The sequence below is a fragment of the Macrotis lagotis genome, chromosome X, assembly GCF_037893015.1.
Source record: "Macrotis lagotis isolate mMagLag1 chromosome X, bilby.v1.9.chrom.fasta, whole genome shotgun sequence".
Taxonomy (NCBI): Eukaryota; Metazoa; Chordata; class Mammalia; order Peramelemorphia; family Peramelidae; genus Macrotis; species Macrotis lagotis.
Window position 1 is genome coordinate 579889781 of NC_133666.1, and position 23158 is coordinate 579912938.

At 37.9% G+C, this 23158-nt stretch overlaps 1 protein-coding gene across 1 annotated transcript in view; it reads right to left on the reverse strand.

Moving 5' to 3' along the window:
* Positions 1 to 2335: 2335 nt before the first annotated feature.
* Positions 2336 to 23158, reverse strand: part of SAMD12 (sterile alpha motif domain containing 12) — a 506789-nt gene continuing 485966 nt past the window's right edge. Inside the window, exon 5 of the mRNA XM_074201409.1 lies at positions 2336 to 10722. Within this exon, the coding sequence (XP_074057510.1) occupies positions 10700 to 10722 (23 nt within the window). The 3' untranslated portion in view covers positions 2336 to 10699. The remainder of the gene's footprint in view (positions 10723 to 23158) is intronic.

Consider the following 23158-nt stretch of genomic DNA (forward strand, 5'->3'; position numbering starts at 1 on the left):
TTATTTTATCTAGCCATTTATAAATCTATATTTGAAGACTATAGATATGAGAGAGATGTTAGCAATCTAAATGATTTCAAAGTCCTATGTACACTTCTCCTCAACTAGGAAAGACCATGACTCTGAAGCATCCTTGTATATATATATGTATATATATATATATATATATATATATGTGTATATATTCTTAAGATGACCACAAATAGGAGAAAATGGTTTAGAGGCAGAAAGCCCCAAGCTCTGATTTCATTTCACTCAGCTGTGTGACTCTGGACAAGTCACTTAATCTTTCTGAATGTTTCTTACTATAAAAATGGAAAGTATTTGGGGGTAGCTAGGTAGCTAGGTGGAGCAGTGGTTAGAGCACCGGCCCTGGAGTCAGGAGGACCTGAACTCAAATCTGACCTCAGACATTTAATAATTACCTTGCTGTGTGACCTTGAGCTAATCACTTAACCCCACTGCCTTGTAAAAACAAAAAAAAAATGGAAAGCATCCACCTTCTTGAGAAAATGAGATAATAGTTGTAAAATGCTTTCCAGATCTAAAAGCTTTATAGAAATTTTAGGATCATAAAAGATATGTAAAGCATTCTATATACTTTAAAGTACTCTATGAATACTAGTTATTAGTAGTAATAGTAAGAATAGTAGTGGTAGTAGCAGCAGTAGTAGTATTAGCACTAGTAGAAGTAGTAGTAGTAGTAGTAGTAGTAGTAGTAGTAGTAGTAGTAGTAGTAGTAGTAGTAGTGATAGTATTAGTATTGCCCATGAATATATCTCCTGGTAGAAGATAAGCTCCTAGAGATTGGGGACTACCTCATGTTTGTATTTTTACCCTTAGGACAATGTTTGACTTTTTTTGTTTTGTCATTTTAAAGTCATATTTAACTGTTTGTTACTCTTTTGGACAGAGTTGTTTCTTGGCAAAGATACTGGAATAATTTGTATTTCCTTCTCCAGTTCATTTTGCAAATGAAGAAAATGAGGCAAACTGGGTTAAGTGACTTGCCCAGGGTCATACATAGTAAATGTCTAAGATCACATTTGAACTCACATCTTCCTGACTCCATATCTGACACCCTATTCACTTTGCCACCTGCCTGCCTTGTTTGATATATTGTAGAAGCTTAATAATGCTAGCTGATTGATTGTGTGGAGATATGATTATCAGGGAGGCTTGTTCTGGATAAAATAATTTCAGTGGTTGTATCTTGTAGACTCTGACTGCAAAATTTGTATTTCTCTTAGGTAGCAATAATAACAGAGAAGCTTGCTCAAGCACTTTAAGATCTACAAAGTATCATAGCTTTTTATCATTTCATTTTGATCCTGTTAATTTTATGTGAAATATCAATGTTTTGGGAGATTCTTCTTCCTTGTCTTTATTGTCCCTAGTTTGGAAAATGGCTCAGGAATTGTCCAAGTAAATGGACATGTTGGAAAGTCTGGATTTCTGAGTGGGACGTGGAATTAGGCAATTTTAAAGCCTAATTGTGGCTTCTAATGGCATATCTTCTAGAGTTATGAGTCTAATCTTAGACATCTGTTACTCTTGAAGTTAGGTGTCCATTTCTTTTACTTATCAAATGGAGTTCACACTTTTTACTCACCTCAAATGAAGAAGAATGAGACCTGAGAGCCAGTTAGTGTTAAAACAGATTATGTTAGAACTGGAGCAGCACCCAAATTCCAATCCTGTCTCAGACACCTACTAGCTCCTGTGTCTCTGGAAAGTGACTTGGCCTCCTACAACCTCAGTTTCCTCATCTGTAGAATTGGGATCATAATAGCTCTTACCTCATATGCTTGTGAAGATTAAATGAGATAACGCATGCATGGTACTTTTAGCTATTGTTATGGGACTTGTCATTAACATGGAAAGAGCAGCAGATTTGGCTCTAAGGCTTAATCGCAGTCTATCAAGTTCCACCCCAACCCTCTACCTATTGCTCCCCACCTCCTGTCTAAAGCCTGTTGTTGTTGAGGTACTTTTCTCCCACCATCTAGACTCAAAATCAAGATTTTCAAGCTCAGTGTTGATTATGCTGGAGAAGTCTATATACTAGGAGGAACTGGAGTAAGGCCACAGATTCATTTCACATATATTATTTCTGTAGGAAACACAGTATAATTGAGGACAATTTTCCATCATGAATTGCATCATTAACTAACACAGAGAAAGAGAAATGCAGTTACTTTTCTTTTTTTCTTCTGAAAAGCTGATGATCTGAAGAAAACATAAATGAAAAGTTTAATGTGATTTTTCCAAGTATATTTGTTCAAAATCAGAAATGAAACACATTTTTACACTGTAATAAAAATTTTGTGTTTTAATACATTGCCATGCACATATGAAGTCAAATAATGCGGAGTACAAAATTGTCAAGTATACAAAATGATAAAGCAGATTTTTCAAGCCTGCTAGAGATCATGCCCACAGACACCAGAGGAAAAAAAACAAACTTTGAAAAATTTTCATTTAACTCAATTTAAGAGAATGCCTGCCTCCCCATCAACTCTTTCTAAAGACATTTGAAAGCAATTAAAAAAGCAAAAAAGAAAACAGTGAATCAATGGGCATTAACATGTTGACAGTCACTTAAATATGGAAATGGACAGGTTAAAATGATATGCAATCATTCTCATATTTGGGAAAATAAGATTTTCTGTACATTTTTGCCCCCTGGGGTTCCTTGGGGGATACAATATATGCCCATCTGAAAGGCACTCGATGTTATCACTCTATTTGGATGTCTACACATAATGCTATGGTGTAAAGGGAGGAAATGGTTGTGGGTGATGAAAAAAGAAAATTCCTATATATTGAACCTTTCTCAGGAAGCTAGCATATGGTATTCTTATAGAAGCTGCAAAAACAGTCTATGACCTATGCAGGGCTATGCTGTTACAAAGCACACTTACTAAACCTAGCTGACAATGTGTGCTCCTGCACAAGCACAGGTAGTAGTTTACCAAAGAGAGATTGAACAGTTTTCACTGGTTTGCTTTTGATATTACAATAAACCTTCCCTTGCCTGCAATTCAATTCACAATATGTGATTTTTTTCTTTTTCTTTCATCAGAACCTATACTACTAGATGGTGGCTAATGGACAGAATTCAGGGCAGAATGATATGGTTCCTTACCATCATTTGTCAACTACACACTTCCTCTTTTCTTCAGTAACCTAGGGATTGGAAACCTCTGCCCATAGGAAGGCCAAACCCAAAGCTCTCTCCTTTGGCTGACTGGCTTACTAGAGTGCTCAATGAATTGGGAAATGGAGTCAGGATGACAGATGAGTGCCTTAGTCTTTGGGAGCCATAGTATAGTTCAAATAGCATCTGGCAAATCAGATAGTTGTGATTTAAGATATGATGATCACTATTTCCTTTCCAGGTTTAATCCACCAAAGGGTGGTCATGTGATCAAGTTGGGGGGGCTCATAAAGCATAAAGTTGGAGAAAGTTGTTTTTCCTGAAATTCTATTTTCATGGAGTCTCTGGCACAGATTGCATTTATGAGAACATTTTGTGTTTGTATCTCACTACAGTAATCATATATTGTCTTAATTAGTTCTCATGAAAATGAAAGTCCCACTAAGTGGGGAGGGCAGGACTTTCTTTTTCTCAAGATGAGGAAATTGAGATTTAGGGAGTCTAAACTATTTATCTAAGGTTTAACAATAAAATATGGAGCTGGGACTAGACCCCAAGGTCTTTGGATCCCTAGCTTGTTGTTCCTGGTTTCAAGATATCTTCTTTCCCTTTCTCTTAGTTATGCTGTGCCCCCCCCACCCCCAAAGTTCTAAGAATAAACCTAAGTATAGAAACCACAATGGATCAATACTGTCTCTTCTCAGGTGCTCTTTATTGCGAATATGCAATTTTGCTATGATATCGATCTCTTCTAAAATTTTGTGTAAAGCTATTTAATATAGAGGCTAATGATATTAGTTGAATTAACTGAGAATTGCTTCAACAATTCTCTAGTATCTTAATTAGAGGAGCTAAGATTATTTTCATCAAAATTCTCTTCAAAACATTTGGGATCAGATCTCATTTAAATGGAAGTGTAGTTCTTGATAGGATTATGATTGGGATGGACCTGCACAAAGTCAAGCTTCCAGTATTATTTAGCTCTCTGCAATGTTACCTGCCTCCACTGACCAAACCACTGCTGACATTCATATAACCTCGTAAGGGCAGTTTTTTTTTAATAGGTGGAAGAAAAGAGACTAGTAGAGGAGAAATCATCCAGAAACCCTAAGAGGTCTTTAAAATCTCCTAAGCATGAGCTAAAACAACTGTAACTCATTGCTTCTGGCTGGTCTTCCTGGTTAGCAATAAGAGTCACTCTATGGAGTCCAACATCCTATCCTTTTAGGTTTAAGGTAAGAATTGAATAAGAATGAAAAAAGACCCATGAACAAACAAAACCCAAAGTTACAATGTTCAAAAAGGATCCAGCTACATTCCCTCTGATGCCTCCACTCCCAAATAGTTGCCTTTTAAAATATGGGCAGGAATTGAACTATATATTTCAAAACTCTTCTCACCCAAGTTGAGAAAATCATTGAGATTTTTGCTTTCAAATACTTACTGTCAGAGCTATGAAACTGAGAATTGGCAAATGTTACCCCAGAGACTTCAGGAAGTCCAGAACATAGTTTTGATTTTGTTTTTCAGTATAAATGAAAATAAACCAAATATTAAATAAATCAAATTCTTGTGTCAAAGAAGTCACTAGGAGTTGATGCAGGTGTCCAGATCTCATTAGCTACAGCTACATGTCAGTTCTATAAAATTCAAATTAAACTGAAGTGGTATCAATCTGTGCATGTGTGTTTGCATGTGTGTTATCTGTCTGTGTGTTTTACCTCATGGGCACCAATCCTTTTAGATGGAACAGGCTAGCATCTTTGAAGGAGACAGAAGGGAATAGGTAAAGTCAGACTATCTGAAAGAAGGAAAAAGATTGGAAAATGGATAGCCCAATAAGCCCAAACCACGAGTTTCCTGAAGCATCTCCTGTCCTAAGGTTGTTCACAAAATCAGACTTTTATTTATTCCCCTCAAAGAAATCAAGAAAGGCAGTTACTCCTCTCTAAAAATAAAATCTAAAGATCATCCCCCCCCCATACCATATAGTGGAAAAAAATTTTGTATTGTGATAGAAACAAGTAGCTCAGTCCCGAGCTTTGCCTTATTGTGTTTAAAGCCTGAGAAACTGTTTGAAAACAGCATCTATTTCTTTTGATTCTAATGAGTGAAATTTTAAAAGGCTTAAAAGTATTGTTATTATTTCAATTAATTATCAAGAACGCTAGTTAACAATAACTGGTACCTCAACGTATTATTCTATTTCGTGATCAGTGAAATTCAATTTCAATCAAGTCTTTTACAAACCATCTCATCTTCAACCTTAACCCAAGAGTACGGGCATTTATCTTATTCTGCAGTCATTGTCCTTAAGGGTAGGAGAACCAAATTCTGTAAGTAACTGAAGGGCACTTCCCTTTTAAGTTTCTCCTGAATCTCACTACCTATATCTCGGTTTTTTTCAGCCAAAGAGATGGTTCTAGTAAAGACCTAGTAAAGTAGTAAATATCTTCACTCCTTCCAAATACCTGAATTAGAATCTCAGTGGAAACAACTACTTTGCACTAGTTTTCAAGGGTTCTGAGCAACATACAACTTTTTAAAAAAAGCTGAACGTGAGAGGTTGGGTTTTTAAAGTCTTTTCTTACTTCCCTCTGGAGAATTAGGAGCATAAGAAAAAAATGGAGATGCTGGCCTCCCTTGCCTTAGGGTGGTTCAGGGGAGCCAGGGATAATGTTGTTGTTTTGTTGAGTCTATGAAATTTCTGTGGTGACAGGAGGAGATCTAGATATGTTAGAGGTAAGGAGATTAAGAAAGTATGAGTTATCTGTCCTGACCCTCTTCACTTTTATTAGGGTCCTTTGATTATGATTAGGAATTGTTTCACTCTTTCTACTTGTATTCCCAGAGTCTAGTTTAGTGCCTAACCTCTGACTTAATAACTATTTGTTGATTGATTGATTCAAAGTCATGTCCCAAAGATGGAAGCTGATGCATCACAATTATTTATTGGAATGGGACTCCATGCATGTTTTTTTTTTTTTTCTCTTTGAGTTCTTTATCAAATAATCGAAACCTACCTACACACCATGGAAAATAGCAAGAGAAATAGAAAAAGAAGAAAGGGGTGGGGGTGGGGGTGGGAATATGCTGTGGACTACGGAGGGTATGAATAAAAAGAGCCTTTAGGGAATAAAGAAAATTTATGTCATTTGCAAAGATTTGTTTTTTTTTTTTTAGTCTCTACATCAGCTTTAAGTCTAGCTGTCAAGTAATGAAATTACTCTAAAGAATATAGAAGAAAACACTGCACAGAATAAGCTTGCTAATGCACTTCAAAATGGGGATTGCTAGAGCTGAAGAACTAACAGGGATCTTGCAAACTTCTCTTCTGTGAGATTTTATTGTTCTTCACCAAAACAATTATGTGACATTTGTAGACCAACCCCCCCCCCAAAAAAAAAACAAAACACAAAAGCATTTCCAGGTATTTGGGTATGAGTGGGGAAGTCTATTAGAAGTTTTCTTCTTTAGCATATTTTCTCAAATTGAGTTGATATTCCTTATCCTCCTGGGTATTAGAGTATGTTTCAGTATTTGTTGGGAAACTAAAGACATTCGGACCTACCAGTGAATTAGAAGAGTCTTTACTGTGAAAACTCTATTGCATACCCATGATTGTTCACTTTGTCCTTGTTGAGCCTTAGGGGAGATCCTTTTAAGACATATAGAGGAAGTGTCTGAGGTCTGAAAACCTCAGGGTGAATTTGTAAAATTATGCAATTTTTTTTAATCTCCTCTTTTTCCCCAAACCTCTTCTTGGCACCCTAGAGATAATTATTCATGTTTATTCATATCTGAGGCTATATTTTCCTCTACAGTGGTGAGTGTGAGTCTGCTCCTTCATGGGAAGATGTGGCTTTGAGAAAGCAGAAAAGTGAACTTAAAAGTTTATAAGTATTCCAACATTGGCCCCTGCCTCCCCTGCCCCTATTCTTCCCCAAAGCTAACAAAGACCAATGTCTATCTCTCTCTTTCTCTCTCTCTGTCTCTCTGTCTCTGTCTCTCTCTCTGTCTCTCTCTCTCTGTCTCTCTCTCTCTCTCTCTCTCTCTCTCTCTCTCTCTCTCTGTCTCTCTCTCTCTCTCTCTCTCTCCTCTTCCCCTCAAAGTATTCTAAGTTTCTGGGAAGTGTCATTCCACACAGGATACTCAAGGAAGAAAGCTTACCTTTTTGGAGAGGAAGTCATTATTTAATTAAACCTCTGCTTCCCTTCTCCCCCCTCCTGCCACCAAAGAAATTCAAGGTTCCTTTCTTTACTTCCCTCTGGAGAATTAGGAACATAAGAAAAATAAAGGTTGAATCATAGATTCGGAAGTCTAAAGCTGGAAGATAGAGGCCATATAGTTCAACCACCTTATTTTACAGATGAGATCCTGAGGCCTTTGAGAGGAAAATAATTGACCTAATGTCAACCAGGTGACAGAGGTAGGTTTTGAAACTGGGTCCTCTGTCCCTAAATCCAATGTTACTTTTACTAGATTAATTTCATAATTGAAGCTGCCCTTGTATTTATAATTCTGTGCTTTCCAAACCATTCTTGGGAATCATTGAAAGAGAACATCCATCTGAACAAACAGTAGTTCAGCAATTTCAATGAATGACATTTGCCTGAAACTAATACATGTTTAGAAAGGCTATCTGGAGTACTTCTCTTGGTTAAATGTCTTCTCACATATGTAACTCAAAAGTGTCTAACTTAGCTCTTTGACTTGAAACAACTTGGGAAAGCTTTGAAAAAAGAAAGACTTGTTTCCTTAATAGATTTTTGGGCATTTATATTCTTGTAAAACATTTTGATTTATTTATTCCAAGCAGTGACAATAAGACTTTAATCTGGGAAATGGACTGATCTCGTGGTTCGGATTGCACTTTCCCAAAATCAGAGGACTAGACAATATACCAATAGTTCCAGGAGAGAGAGAGGGGCAAGAGATCAAATATGGTAGCTAGCAGACAAATTTCTCAGGGACTCTAGGATGAGCTCTGTGGGTACTAGATTGTCACAATGCTTTGAGAACTTGGCAGTCTTTCTTGGCAAAGACTATGTGGAGATCAAACCCTATGTTTTACTGTTATGTCATACCAAATATAGGAATGTACACACACACACACACACACACACACACACACACACACGCACGCATGCACTCACATACACACACCCATAAAGCTGAGATGGAGTGGGATTGGGGCAAAGGGGTATATGAACAGTATTTATCATAAGGACAGGAAACACAAACATGGAAGCAAGATGAAAACTGGGAGTAAGAAGAGCTGGGAATAAGGCATGAACAGAATTGATGGATTTTTCTACCATATCTCACCTCTATGATTGATGTAGCATGTTTCCTTAGGTTAGCTGGCTATTAATTGGACTGCCACATGCAAGGTACCAGAGGTGTATTATGAATACTGGCTGTGTTTTCCCGGTTAAGGGGGGAACTGAGGTTGGGGTTGTATAAAGAATCAACAGGAGGAGTGGCTGGAGAAGGTATGCAGATTGAAGTGAATCAGTCCTACTTGCATGACTCAGACCCACTTGCTGGGAAAATGGAGTAGAGATAATTCTAAAAGCCTAGAACTGTAAGGGGCTGATCATTCCATATTTGGTTACCTTAGATTAAGGAAAAAGATTTCAAGGCAGCTTTCCCCAAACTCACTCCAAGAAATTTCTTTTGGTGCTGCAGTGATACTTTCTATCTCAGTATTTACTTGGGGAATAACTGGGAAAGATGAGGGTGGTGTAGAAAGAGTTCCTACAGGATCTTAGGGGTTATTCCTCAATAGGTTTCTTTCTCTAACATCTCTTGATAAACTTATGTTTATCCATCCTTCCCTCTAATTTATTGGAGTTTTAAGAAGATCTCTTTCTTCTTTTCTGGGAGGTTTCAAGAGGGGCACAAAAAGCTAAACCCTTTCAAAGACTTGGGAAGATGGTCAATTAGATTGAGGTTGTGGGTTTGAAGACATCTCTAAATGCTGAACTTGGAAAGAGCCCAGTCGTTTTAAAGAAGTCATTCTCGGTTCTATACATGGGTCTGGGATGGTGAGGACTCCTGGGTTAACCCTTGGATATAAACTTTACTGGACTCTTGACTCAGGTCAAACTGTGATGTCAGGTTTCAGAAGACAAATTTGGATCAGCTATTTAGGACAGATCTATGTGGGCTTTGATGCTTCAAAGGGTCTGAAGATAGAAATCATTGAATTTAATTCAAATACAACTAGAAATATTCCCTAAAATATTGATAGTAAAGTAGCAGAAAGAGAACTAACTTGGGGATGATTGGAAATTTTCTTTGGGAAAAGAAATCCTACTGGGCACTTACTATCATCTCCTTCAACAGTTTGGTCACCTGTTTTGTATGATTTTATTTTTTTATGATTCTATGAGTCTGATAGACTCCTAATATATCATGTTTTATGTTTACATTCCTAACAGGGTATAATATTGTGAATATTTCCATTGAGATTGCAGAATTGTTGTAATGGTACCTATGGCTCTTTCTGTAACATTTTGTAGCAAGAAATAGCCGTAACATGACCAATCTTTTTTTTTGCTTTCACTACCCACTGACCCATGATTGTTGATGAAAATGGAATCCCTCTCCTTGTTTTCAAAATCTTTGCTTCTATTGATTAGAAGAAAGTCATAGTGACACAATGGTAAGATAAGCATGTTTATATTGGTGGGCAATATGAGGGCATCTAGGCATAAGAAAATCATACATAATGTCTTATAATCATCATGGTCCACCTACTACCCCCATGCTTATTTATCTCTTCCTGGTTCGAATCAAGATAACATATTATGAGATGAAATCTAACAGTACCATGACCATATCTACACCCAGATACTACAAACCACAAAGGATATGTAAATAATGGAGTTTGTCTTGGACAATCTCAGTCTAGAAATAGAACAAGATTTTTTGGGGGATAAAAAAGAAAAAAGAACACCTTGTTTTTTTTTCTTCACATATACAGAACGTGCTAAATCTTCTGTGTAGAGCTCACCTATAAAGTGCTTAATAGTTGAACGGAATACCTTTGGACGGCATAACTAACAGATACGAGACATGTTTACATTCCTATCAGGGTGTAATATTGTGAACATTTCCACTGAGATTGCAGAACTGTTGTAATGGTTCCTAAAACATCATGCCATCTGCATACATAATAAAAGAATCCAGTAGTTGCCATGCTAAAACGGGACTTCTAGTGAAGGGCACAGAGAGTCCCTCGAAGGGAACTCAAGTTATGCACAGTGATGAAAACTGGAAGCAATTTCCCAGCTAATGGTCTGTCAATGACCACTTGGAACAAATTAGCACTGAAGATGATGTGCCACATTTTAAATCCATGGCAAACTAGGATTTTCCCAAACCCATCATCTTGACTGAGTGGTTGGAGCTCAGTTAATCTTTCAATTCTCCAAGGTCATCTTGTGGCACTGCCATTCTTTCAGCTTTTCATAAGGGAGAGGCCACTTTCACATCAACTGGCAGGACAGCAGCTTTAGAGGCTAATCATGATTACGGAGAACCCTCTGTTGAGGCTGTAAAAGAAATGAGAAAAAAATCAGGAAAGTCATTTATCTCATATGGTACAAATCAGTACATTTCCAGGATGTAAAATATTGTTGTTATTCTGTTCAAATGCAGGTGTCTTGAACCCCAGGGTGAAGGCAGTTCAACACTAGAACAGGGTCTCTGACAGAAACAGTCTATAAAATCTTCCCTGGAGAGCTCTAAGAACAGGGGTGATAGTCATCTTACTGAGGTGATGCAGGCTGCACTCCCTGGAAGCAGGGGGGTGGACTAGTTCAACCCTGGGAGTCACATCCAATTCTATGATTCTTTCTATTAATAAATCTATTGGAAGTATATCAGATTGGGACAGGCAGTAGGGATGTGTTTCTGTGCACAGTTTAATTGGGTTTTCCTACTTGAGGGCAGATACTGTCATTCAGAGGAAAACCCTTCAATGATACATACAGCTAGGAAAAAAAAGTAAGCCCTGTGCTAGAGCTTTTTGGCTTGTTGTTAGATCCACTACTATTTCAGTTATCAATTATTTCAGTCATCCAACATGTAACTTTTAATTCATTCTCAAAATAATTTTTCATAACTTTTCTTTTTATACCTTTGTCATTAGTGAATATTTCTCAACAGAATCCAATGGAACTCCAAACAGAAACAACCAAATAGTAGCATCATTTACTGGTGAATGCAACATTCTGTCCTTTCTTGTCCCCTGCCTGCCTTGTTCAGATGAAGGGGTTTAATTGTCTCTTCTCTGGGATCACGGGACTTTTAAAATCACCTCTGATTTCTTTTAGTGTGTTTTTCACTTATATCATATTGTCATTGTATTGTTCTCCTGATTTCATTTTATATCAATTCATAGACATCTTTTATTGTTTCTCTGATTCCTTAGCAATCAATCAATAAATAAACATTTATTAAGTACTTATATTAAGCACTGTGTTAAGTGCCAAGTATACACAAAGAAACATTTCCTTCCCTCCAGGAGCTTACATGAGGAGGAAAGGGAAAGACAAACATGTAAATACGTTATTGGAAAGCAAGCTATGTATAGGATAAATAGGAAATAATTAACAGAGAGAAGGCACTAGAATTACAAGGAGTTGTGGAAGCCATTTAGTAAAAGATGAGAATTTAGTTGGGACTTAAAGAAAACCAGAGTGATCAGTAGGCAAACTGGAGGAGAAAAAAACATGCTAGGCAAGATAGGCAGGTCAGAGAAAATTCCTCCAGCTGAGAGATGGAGGGTCTTGTTCAAGAAATATCAAGAAGAACAATATTACTGGATCTCAAACAATGTGTAGGGGAGTAAAGTGTAAAAAGAATAGAAAGGCAGGAGGGGGCTAGATTATGAAGGGTTTTGAGTGACAACCAGAGCATTTTGTATTTGGACCTGGAGGTGATTAGTAAAAACTGGAGTTTATTGAGTAGGTGAGGGTATGATCAGACTTATGCTTTAGGAAAATCTCTTTAGTGGCTTAATGGAAGATGAACTAGTATGGGGAAAGACTTGAGGCAGGCAGATCTATTACAATAGCTATTACAAGCAGACTATTATAATAATCTAGGCATTAGGGAATACATTAGAGTGGTGGCAGTATCAGAGGAGAGAAAGAAGTGTTTTTGAGAGATTTGACAAAGACAAAATTGACAGGTCTTGGCAATGGGGGTGGAGGGGAACAACGAAAGATAATGAAGATTCCAGGATGATTCCCAGGTTGAGAGCCTGGGGGGGGGGGTGGGAACTAGAAGTCCCTTCTACAATTAAAAGGAAGGTAGGAGACAGAAAAGATTTAGAGGGAAGGATGATAAAATCTGTTTTGGACATATTGAGTTTAAGATGTCTACCAGATATCCAATTCAAAAGGAAGCTGGAGATGACAGATGGAAGTTAGCAGAGAATTTGGGGTAGAATAGACAGATTTGAGAGTTTTTAGCATGGACTTAGTTATTAAATTCATAGTCATTTTTATTTCTGTCCATTAATATTTTTAAATTTTTTTTTTATTTTTACAAGGCAATGGGATTAAGTGACTTTCCCAAGGTCACACAGCTAGGTAATCATTAAGTGTCTGAGGCCAGTTTTGAACTCAGGTCCTCCTGACTACAGGACTGGTGCTCTATTCACTGCTCCACCTAATGCCCCTCTGTCCACTAATATTTCATTAATTCATCAATTACAGTTTGTTTTGCTTTTTCCAAATTAATGAGCACTTTATTTTTGGTTCTTTCCTGTCAATTGTTGCTGTCAATATTTGACAGCCCTCTCTGTCTGCTTTTGACCTCCTTGGGGATATATGTCCAATAGTAAGATTATTATTTTTTATTCTTAACAAAGGTAAGGTCGTTTTATTTTGCTACTGTCTGGGTGGCATTTCCTGGATCTCCTGATTTTTCTTTCTTGTTAATCAGATCAGTCAGTCAATATATATTTATAAATCATCAACTATGTGCTTGGCCTTGGGCTAGATATTGAGAGGGTGACAGAAAAACAAAACAAACAAAAGAAAATTTAAGACTTTATATGATCTCTGTCCTTGAGAAATATTTGAGGAGCCAAGACTCACACAAGACATAAGAAAAACATAAACTAAAACAATACAGTATCTCTATCACCAGTACCAAATAACAATCTTGAACAAAGAATATGCTTAACAATTTTTTTTAAAAACCTAATCAAATTGTAGCTATCTAGAACCCTCTGAATATGCTTTTATAAATAGCCCAGTTTTCTGGATGGTTAAGGATTCAACTTCTCAAAGCAAAATGACTTGTAGAATTTAACCATTTTTGTTTTGAAAAGTTTTTTTTAAGGTTTTTGCAAGGCAATGGGGTTAAGTGGCTTGCCAAAGGTCACGCAGCTAAGTAATTATTAAGTGTCTGAGGTTGGATTTGAACTTAGGTACTCCTGATTCCAGGGCTGGTGTTCTATCCACTGCGCCACCTAGCTGCCTCTTTGAAATGTTTCTTAACAACACATTATTATTCTCTTCTTGATGATTCTGGGGGCATTCTATTGTGAGTTGCTGTATGTTTTTGTTTTTTGTTTTGCAAGGCAGTGGGGTTAAGTGGCTTGCCCAAGGCCACATGGCTAAGTAATTATTAAGTGTCTGAGGTCGGATTTGAACTCAGGTACTCCTGATTCCAAGGCCAGTGCTCTATCTACTGCGCCACCTAGCCGCTCCATGAGTTACTGTATGTTATATGTGGGATAGTATATTGTATATTGCACAATTCTGGAAGAGTGATATTGTAGGTGACTGAGAACAAGAAAGTAGAAATGACTTTCCTAAAGTCACAGTAACATCTCTGGGCCGGGTTGTGGCAAAAAGTATTGTGAGTCTTGCCTGGCAAGTTATAGGAATGAAAAATCTGCTTCGTTGCTGATAGGGTCATGGAGCATTCAGCTACTGTCCCCACCACTTCCTTAAGACAGCTGTTCAGTTCTTGGAAAAAGAAGTTGCCCTCAGGATGAGCCAGCCACCCTGACATTACTGGCCCTCTGACTGGGACTCCTTGAGGAAAGGATTTACATGGGAATAGATCCACTGAAATAAGTTAATGGGTTTTCTCTAAAAGAGGCATCATGAAAGAATTAGAAGTTGAGGGGATGTTCATCAATTGAGGAAGAATTGAATAAGTTATGGAAGATGATTGACTTGTGATTATAAGAAATGACAATAAGATCTAATGTAAAGTTGAGTGAACAGAACCAGGAGAATATTGTACACAGCAACAGCAATTTTATAATGATGATCATCTATGAAAGACTTAGACAATTCCAAAGGACTTATGATGAAAAATGCTGTACACCTGCATTGAGAGAGAATTGATGAACTGAGTATATTTTGAAGCATACTTTTGAAAACTTTATTTTTCTTGCTTTTAAAAAAAACAACATGGCTAATATGTAATTCTGTTTTACATGACTTCATATGTATGATTGATATCATATATATTGTTTGCCTTCTCAATGGGTAGAGGAAGGGAAAGAATTTGGAACTCAAAATTTAAAAAAAATTAATATAAAGAATAAATTAAGAATAAATAATTTAATAAGAGTACATAACACAATAAATAATAATAAAATATTAAAAATAAAAGAGGTATCTATCATATCATTCCATAATACTATTATATTACAATGATACCTTCCTTTCTGGCTTAATGATTTGAGGAATAATTTGTAACATTATTTCTTGTCTAGGCTAGTTTTTTTAAAAAAATATTTTATTAGGGAAATATGGTAGAAAGGATTAGATTTTCTCTTTATGTTACCTGAACCCAACTGAAACACAAATGGCAATGTGTTATATATTTTTTTCTTTGTGATTATTTGGAAAGCATTTCTAAACCTTGCTTTGCATCATAGAACCCTCTGGCAGTCTGATGTTCAAGGAAGACTACTACTTCTGGTGTGAGGGCTGCCAAGTCCTTGTCAGAGCTGCTTTCCACTGTCTATGTCCACTGAGCATCTTAACTGAGCCATTTTACTCTCCTCTGTGGCTCCAAAAAGCTGTAGCATGCATAGTAGTCACACCCCAATAAACCATTTCAGAAGATGGAATAAACCAGGTTGAGGGTAATTGGGGTGACTTAAACCCATCAGTGAGTTGAGGAATTTCTACCTCAACCATGTCAAGTCTTCCATTGATAGAATGAGATGAGAATAATTCATCCCAATAGTGATGAAAGCAGCTGAAGCAGGCTTTATGGAGTGCTTCGAGTTTTATTAGGCAGCAAAGATGCCAAGGTTATCTAATGCATCTAGAACCATCCCCAGTTGTTTGGACTCTGTCTGGCCTCTCATCACTGATGAATTTGGAGGAGATTGTGAGGGCAACAACTTTGTGTACCTCTGCATAACTTAAATCCAATTTGTGATGTTGTGATGTTTGTCCTTCAGTGAAGCCATGACAAGCACAAGAATTGGATTTCAGTGAGGGGGTGATGTGCTAAGTCATCTGCCTCACTTTCTCCTCCAGAGCCGTCCAGAGGCCAGATATGAATCAGTACTACTGGAGATGACTCTGGATGTGAGGCAATCAGTGTTAAGTGACTTATTAAAGGTCACACAGCTTGTAAGTGGCAAGAGTGTAAGGTTGGGGGTGGCTAGGTGGTGCAGTGGATAGAGCACTGGCCCTGGAGTCAGGAGTAGCTGAGTTCAAATCTGGCCTCAGACACTTAATAATTACCTAGCTGTGTGGCCTTGGGCAAGTCACTTAACCCCATTGCCTTGCAAAAAAAAAAACAAAACTAAAAAAAAAAGAGTCTAAGGTTGGATTTGAACTCCTGTTCTCCTGACTCCAAGTCAATGCTTTATCCACTATATCACCCAGCTGTCCCCCCCAAAATCCAATTTATGTATAAATTAAAAGATCACTTATAACACTTTACCATTCTTATCTCAAAAGTCCTATGGGGAAGCAAGTGGAAAAGCAGCAGGTGTAGATACTATGGGAGCTGTAGTCACTACCCTGCGCACAGGCAGCCCAGGTCATGGGATTGTTTCCTTACTTGAAGCAGTAGTGGGATTTGGTAGCACCTTTAAACACTGTTCACATTCTGGTATGATAAAGGAGCTAAAAAAGATGCCCTAAAAATTTTCTGCCTACCCAACCCTGGTCAAAATGCAAAAAAATGTATACAAATTTCTTCAAAGAAGATTCCACTCAACATTGTAGCATGGAATGTGTACACATGCATAGACAACATAAGATCCAATAGACCTGAAAGATGAACAGCTCTTGTTGCAAGAGAACTCAGCAGGTATCATATCCAAATAGCAGCCCTGAGTGAAACTAGGCTGCTAAATGAAGGCCAGATTACTGATGTCAGAGTTGGATATACATTTTTCTTGATGGCCACAGTGGAAGGGAGAACCATGAAACTGGGATACATTTTGCAATGTAAACTAATTTAGTCAACAAGCTTGAATGCTATTGAAGGCTCATGACAATGAGATTGCCACTTGAAGGAAAACACCACCATAATCAGTGTCTATGCTCCCACCATGGTGAACTCTAATGAAGTCAAAGAAAAAATTTATGAAGACCTGGAGACCCTTATCATCAATGTACCAAGAAAGGATAAGTTTATAATTCTGAGTGACTTTAATGCTAGAGTAGGCTCAGATTACTAGACATGGCAGGGTGTCCTTGGGAGGATTGGAATTGGAAACAGCAGCAGCAATGAAGACTTGTGCATTTCATGGCCTTCTCATCACACTATCTTTCTTCTGTTTATCTAAATGCAATAAAATTTCCTGGATGCACCCTCACAGCAAACATGGGCATCTAATAGACTATGTGATTGTAAGGAGAAGAGACAGGATGTGAGAGTGACAAAGGAAATGTGTGGTGCAGAGTGCTGGACTGATCATAGATTCATCCTCTTCAAGCTAAGTATTCACATTCAGCCCAAGAGGTGACCCCAAAACAAAGTGACTACCAGAAGAATTAGTGTAAAAATAATAGAAGACTTCTCTGAGTGGGAGCAGTTTATTGCTAACTTGGAAGGAAAGTTGAGCTAACACACAGCTAGCAACAATGGAGCAGAAAAGGAGTGGGCAGCTTTCAGAGATTTGGTGTACTGTACTACATTTGCTTATTTGGGTTAGAAGAATTACAAACATCAAGACAAACATCAATGATGAAAATGATGAGCAAATACAGAAGCTTCTAAATGAAAAAATGAGAACTTCATAGGCTTCACAGAAGGTTCTTTCATTTCTAAGAAGGCAGCATTTAATACCATCATTTAGAGAGATTCAAGATTCTTGGTTTCAGTAAGAAAGCAAATGAAATTCAATTTTATGCAGATAGTAACAACTCAAAGTGTTTTTATGAGTCCTTGAAGACTATTTGGGGGTCAAAGACATAAGCTGTATTTCAGCTACTCAGTGCTGATGGACAATATCCTAGAAAGATAGACTAAACATTTCCATAGTGTTCTTAAAAGACTCATCATCACCCATGCTGAAGTCTTTGACTGTTTACCTTAAGTTAAAGTCAATCTGGTCCTAGCTGAAGCACCAACTGAAGAAGAGGTTTTGAATGCCATTAGGCTCCTGTCATGTGGCAAAGAGCCTGGAGCTGATTCCATTCCAGCTGGAGCTTTAAAAGGGGTGTGTGTGTATGGGGTCTAATGCTCATCTAAAAGCTGACTGAAATTTTCCAGCATGAAGGGGTTATCCATAAGGAATTCAAGGATGACTCCATCATCCTTCTCTATAATCTGTATACAATGCTTGTAAATGTGACCAAGGCCTTTGATGCCATCAGTCATGAGGACTTATGGAAAATTATGTCAAAATTTGGTTGCCTGAAGAAGTTCATCAGTATTGTACATTAATTTCATGATGGCGTCCTTCTCTGGGTTCTGGCTAGAGGGCGATACTCTGGAGATTTGTCAGTCACCAGTGGAGTGAAACAAGGATGTGATCCCATTCCCATGCTTTCTAGCACGATGTTTTCAGCCATGTTATCCAACGTCTTCACTAAAGATGAATATGACATCAAGGGCAGCTGCCACACTGATGCCAAATTCTTCAAACTGAAAAGGCTACAAACCAATACCAAAGTAAAGGGCATGTTGGTGCATGATTTTCTGTTTGCAGTTGACTGTGCACTCAATGAAGAATCTGAAGCTGAGATGAAGCAAAATGTGGATCAGTTCTCTGATACTTATGTTAACTCTGGCTTTACAATGAACATCAAGAAAACACAGGTGTTCTATCAGTCAATTCCACACCATCCAAATGTGAAACAATTGATGACAGCAAATGGAAAAGTTTTGAATGCTGTGGATAAATCCACTTACCTTGGCAGTGTACTTTTCAGGGAGGTACACATTGATAGAGTTTGACACATGCGTTGCCAGACAATGAGGTTGATACACTCATTGCCAGAGCTAGCTCAGTATTTGGGAGCCTCCAAAAGAAAGTATGAGAGAGAAAAGATATTAGACTGAATGCCAGAGTAAAGGTCTATAGAATCACTGTGATGATTTGATTTATGCCTATGAAACCTGCTGAAGATCACCTGGCAGGAGAAGATACTAGACACTGAGGCCCTTTCTTGAGCTAAACTACCAAGAATTCCAACATTACTACAGAGAGTGAAACTATGATGGGCTGGCCATGATGTAAGAGTGTCAGGCATATGCTTCCCCAAAAAACTATTTCATGGAGAACTCATTCAGGGCAAGCGTTCACAAGAGGGTCAGAAGAAGCAATACCAGGATACCCTGAAGGTCTCTCTTAAGAGCTTTGGAATTGATTGTACAGCATGAGAGCCACTGGACCACCCAGTATGGTGTGCCCTCATTGGAGAGGCTAGTCAGAATTAGCAAGGCATCAGAGAAGCAAGGCAGAATTGAAGCAGTTTAAAGGAAACATGAGATACCTAAGTTTAGAGTAACCACCTCAGGTGTTCACATGGACAAATTGTCCCTGATCTGTGGTAGAATGTTCCTAGTTCATATTGATCTGATCAGTCACAGTTGGACACACTGTAACTCATCTCTAAGCTAGTGATGTCATTTGGGTCCTCTTGATAATGAATGACAAGAACCAACCAACCAGCCAACAAACCAATGATTTCCTTGAGAGAATATTTTCAAATGTATAAAATAAAATATATAGATTATAAGGAAAATTTAAAAATAATGGTTATCAACTCATGGACTTCAGGGTAAAAACTTCTGTTTCATTTTTTTCCTTTGTCTCTCCAAAACACTGCAAAGCATTTAACATGCAATGAAGACTCAAGAGTTGCTTTTTATACTGTACCTCTGATGACATCATTGGGATAGAAAACTCGCAAAGAATAAATGTCTTTTTAGCAATGAAAATTACTATATATTATCTGCAATGGCTTTGACAGGTGAAGTGACTAGCCCAGGATCCCATAACCAGTATGGGTCATAGATAGAAACTTGAGTTTGGGCCTTCCTGACATGTCAGTCAGCTTTTTCTGTTCTACCATGCTGAGTATTTTCTTTCTTTTTTGCAAAGCAATGGGGGGTGGGGGGTTACGTGACTTGCCCAAGGTCATATAGTTAGGTAATTATTAAGTGTCTGAGGCAAAATTTGAACTGAAGTCCTTCTGACTCCAGGGCCAGTGCTCTATGCTCTGTGTCTCCTAACTGCCTTATGTGCTGAGTATTTTCACCTCGAGAAGCACTTGCTATATTTATTGAGTTGAAAAAACTTGATTCTTAATTCTTCTTGCTTTTTATAAAACCATGACTTTTTCACATTTTTTTCTTAAAGGAAAATTTTAATTTGTTTTAATGAATAAAAAATGGATTTCTCTCTGTTTCCCCTGCAGGAGAGGAGGAGATGTTGGAGAAAAGTGAAAACTTTTTAACAGATCTGTATTGAAAAGTAAAACAAATTCTTACATATGCTGTGTGATTCTGAATTTGTAAAGGTTACATTAATTCTGTTAGTAATGGATGGTATAGTGGATAGAGTTCTGGTTCTACAGTTAGGAAGACTTGAGTTCAAATCCTCTCAGACCCTGTGTGGCCCTGGGCAAGTCATTTAACCCTATTTGCCTTAGTTTTGTATTTGTAAAATGAGTTGGAGAAGAAAATGGCAAACCACTATAGTATCTTTGCCAAGAAAACCCCAAATGGGGTCACAGAGAGTAAGACATGACTGAAATGACTGAACAACAAATTTAGTTCTTCCTTGATGGAAAAGCTTTGACTATGCCTGCTGATCTGGGCAGGATCAATCTCTCCCTTCCTTTCTTCCCCTCCTCCCCTGCCTAGTACTTTACTATCAGCAGATTGACCAGATTTAGAAAATTCTAAAGCCATGGTGACCTAGTAAGGGATAAAGCTTAAAATGGAGAAGGAGGTGAGGGAGTAGGGAAGGGGAAACTGAAGGAAACGAATTTACTTTAATTTTTTTTTTGGTGGGGCAATGGGGTTTAAATGACTAGCTCAAAGTCACACAGCTAGTAAGTAACAAGTATCTGAGGACAAATTTGAACTCATATCCTCCTGACTCCAGGGACAGCACTCTATCCACTTTACCACCTAGCTACCCAGCAGAGGGTAGCAGGATGGCACTGGGTATTTAACAGACATAGGGAAGCTGTGTCCAGAGTATGGAAAAGGAACAGGAAGGGGAGGCTGGGGGTGTTAAACCCAAGCTTTATTTATAATGGGCTCATTATTGAAGGGAGTTCATATAACGGTAGAAGTTTCCTCTGGGAAATCAGAAGGGGAACAATTTCCATGGATTCAGGGAGAAATTTATATTTAGGGATAAGGCTTGATGGCTATATGAACAGCAATGGTACCAAGTTAACATATAGATGTTAGAAATGATTGTTGAATGGAATGAAGTGATCCATTCTCCACATTTATCTTTGCTTTCATTATCTTTTGTTCTAAAAGTGGCTTCATTCTGCTTCCTTAGCCTTGTTATAGGTGGATGTTTTCATTTTATTGGATGTAGGAGAAGAAGAATATTTTGATGGAATTGAAGGAGTCAGTTACTTACTAATGACCAGTTATTCTGGCTTCCCTTAGAAAGGTTTCCCTCAGAAATAGTTCTTGGTCCACATGAGTACAAAAATCTTTTTTTTCTGTCTTTTTGTATAAACATGGTCCAAAGAGCTTCTGTATCATATGGAAACTGGAAGTTCAATTTTTTCATGGGAACCCAGCATTTCTGACTATTCCTTGGATTCAATCACTGTGATTACTAGCACAATGGTTCCATTGATAGGGATTTTTAGTTTTGCCTTGGAACTGATAAAGGCTCTTGGAGCTTTAATGTATTTTGTCTTTTTCAGTTCTAGACATAAGTAGGAGAATTTCTCGTCCTAGAAGCAAGAACTTGGAGGCAGGATTCCAAGTTGGATATTGCTGCCAGGGAAACTTAGATCCTCTGGCACTTTGAGGGACTATGTTATATAGGAACTAAGTTAAGATGTGAATATAATTCCCCTTTACTCCCCTGACACTGAGGTGGTGTATGGGAGGATCATGTCTCCCAGATGATGGAAAGGAGAATATAGTTGTGTGTTCTTGCTAATCTTGTTATTCAGTTACTCTTTTGTGATCTCATTTTGGGGTTTTCATTGGCAAAGATATTGCAATGGTTTTTCATTTCCTTTTATAGATGAACAACTGAGGCAGACAGGTGTCACACAGTTTATAAGTATCTGAGGTTATTCTTGAACTCATGAAGATAAACCTTCTTGATTCCAAGTCCAGTGTTCTATCCATTGTGCTACCTAGCTGTCCTGGAGGTAGAAATTCCTTTGTAAAAGGCTAAACAGTTACTGGGATTCAAGGAATCCTCAAAATTTAGGAAATACAATTATTGGGGACGAGTCAATGGCAGAGAATAGAGACTCCTCATTCCCTTTTGTTTAAAGGTTTTTGCAAGGCAAATGGGGTTAAGTGGCTTTCCCAAGGCCACATAGGCAATTATTAAGTGTCTGAGGCCAGATTTGAACTCAGGTACTCCTGACTCCAGGGCCGGTGCTCTATCCACTGAGCAACCTAGCCGCCCCTCCTCATTCCCTTTTAAGAGGATAAGAGATCCCTGGAGGAGAGATGAATTGTAACAGCCCTGGCCTTCAGTCAATGTGGACAATGTGGGTTAGAGTAAGCATGATTACATATAGATTTAAAAATATTCTGGGAAGGGATTCATATTAAAGATAGCTCAGTCAATCCACATGCTTTACCAGAATGCCAAAGGGATCCAGAGTACAAAAAGAATTAAGAATTTCAGTTCTGAATTATGGAATTTGAGGGAATCATAAGCAGAATCATAAGCAAAATTCTCAGAGGTCAAACCTTTTCTTCAATCTCTAACCAAATAAATTTCCTAAAACCTTTTTGTGCACCAGCCAAACTATACCCATCCCTGGACCTGCCCAAGAATCTATCTCCTCTGTTTTGCTTTTACTAGAGCTGTCTTCTTCTGCTATACCAGTTGAATTTTTACCCCTTTAATTCTGCCTTTTCTTGATCCCACAGTTACTTAACAGTCTACTCTGAACCTCATATTTCACTTTTGGGGGGTAAATTTCTAATAATTCATTGTAGTTGATGAAGAAGAAGATGATGATGATGATCATTCTCATCATCATTGCCTGCTATTGCTGCTATTACTACCAATTCACATTATATAGTCCTAGAAATACTCTCTCCACAACATAGAGAAGTAGGTAATGCTAGTTGTTTCCCTCTCAATTAGGAAACGGGGGAACAAGGGAAGTAAGAGACTTGCCCCAAGGTTATTTAAGTAGGAAACTGTCTCTGAAACCAGGCTTGGAACCCAGAGCTCCCCAATTTAGGTCAAGAGCTCTTATTAGAAGATTCAGGAGGTAGATAGGTGTACAGTGGTTAGAACTCTAGGTCTGGATCATCTTCTTGAGTTCAGACACTTCCTAACTATGTGACCCTGAGCAA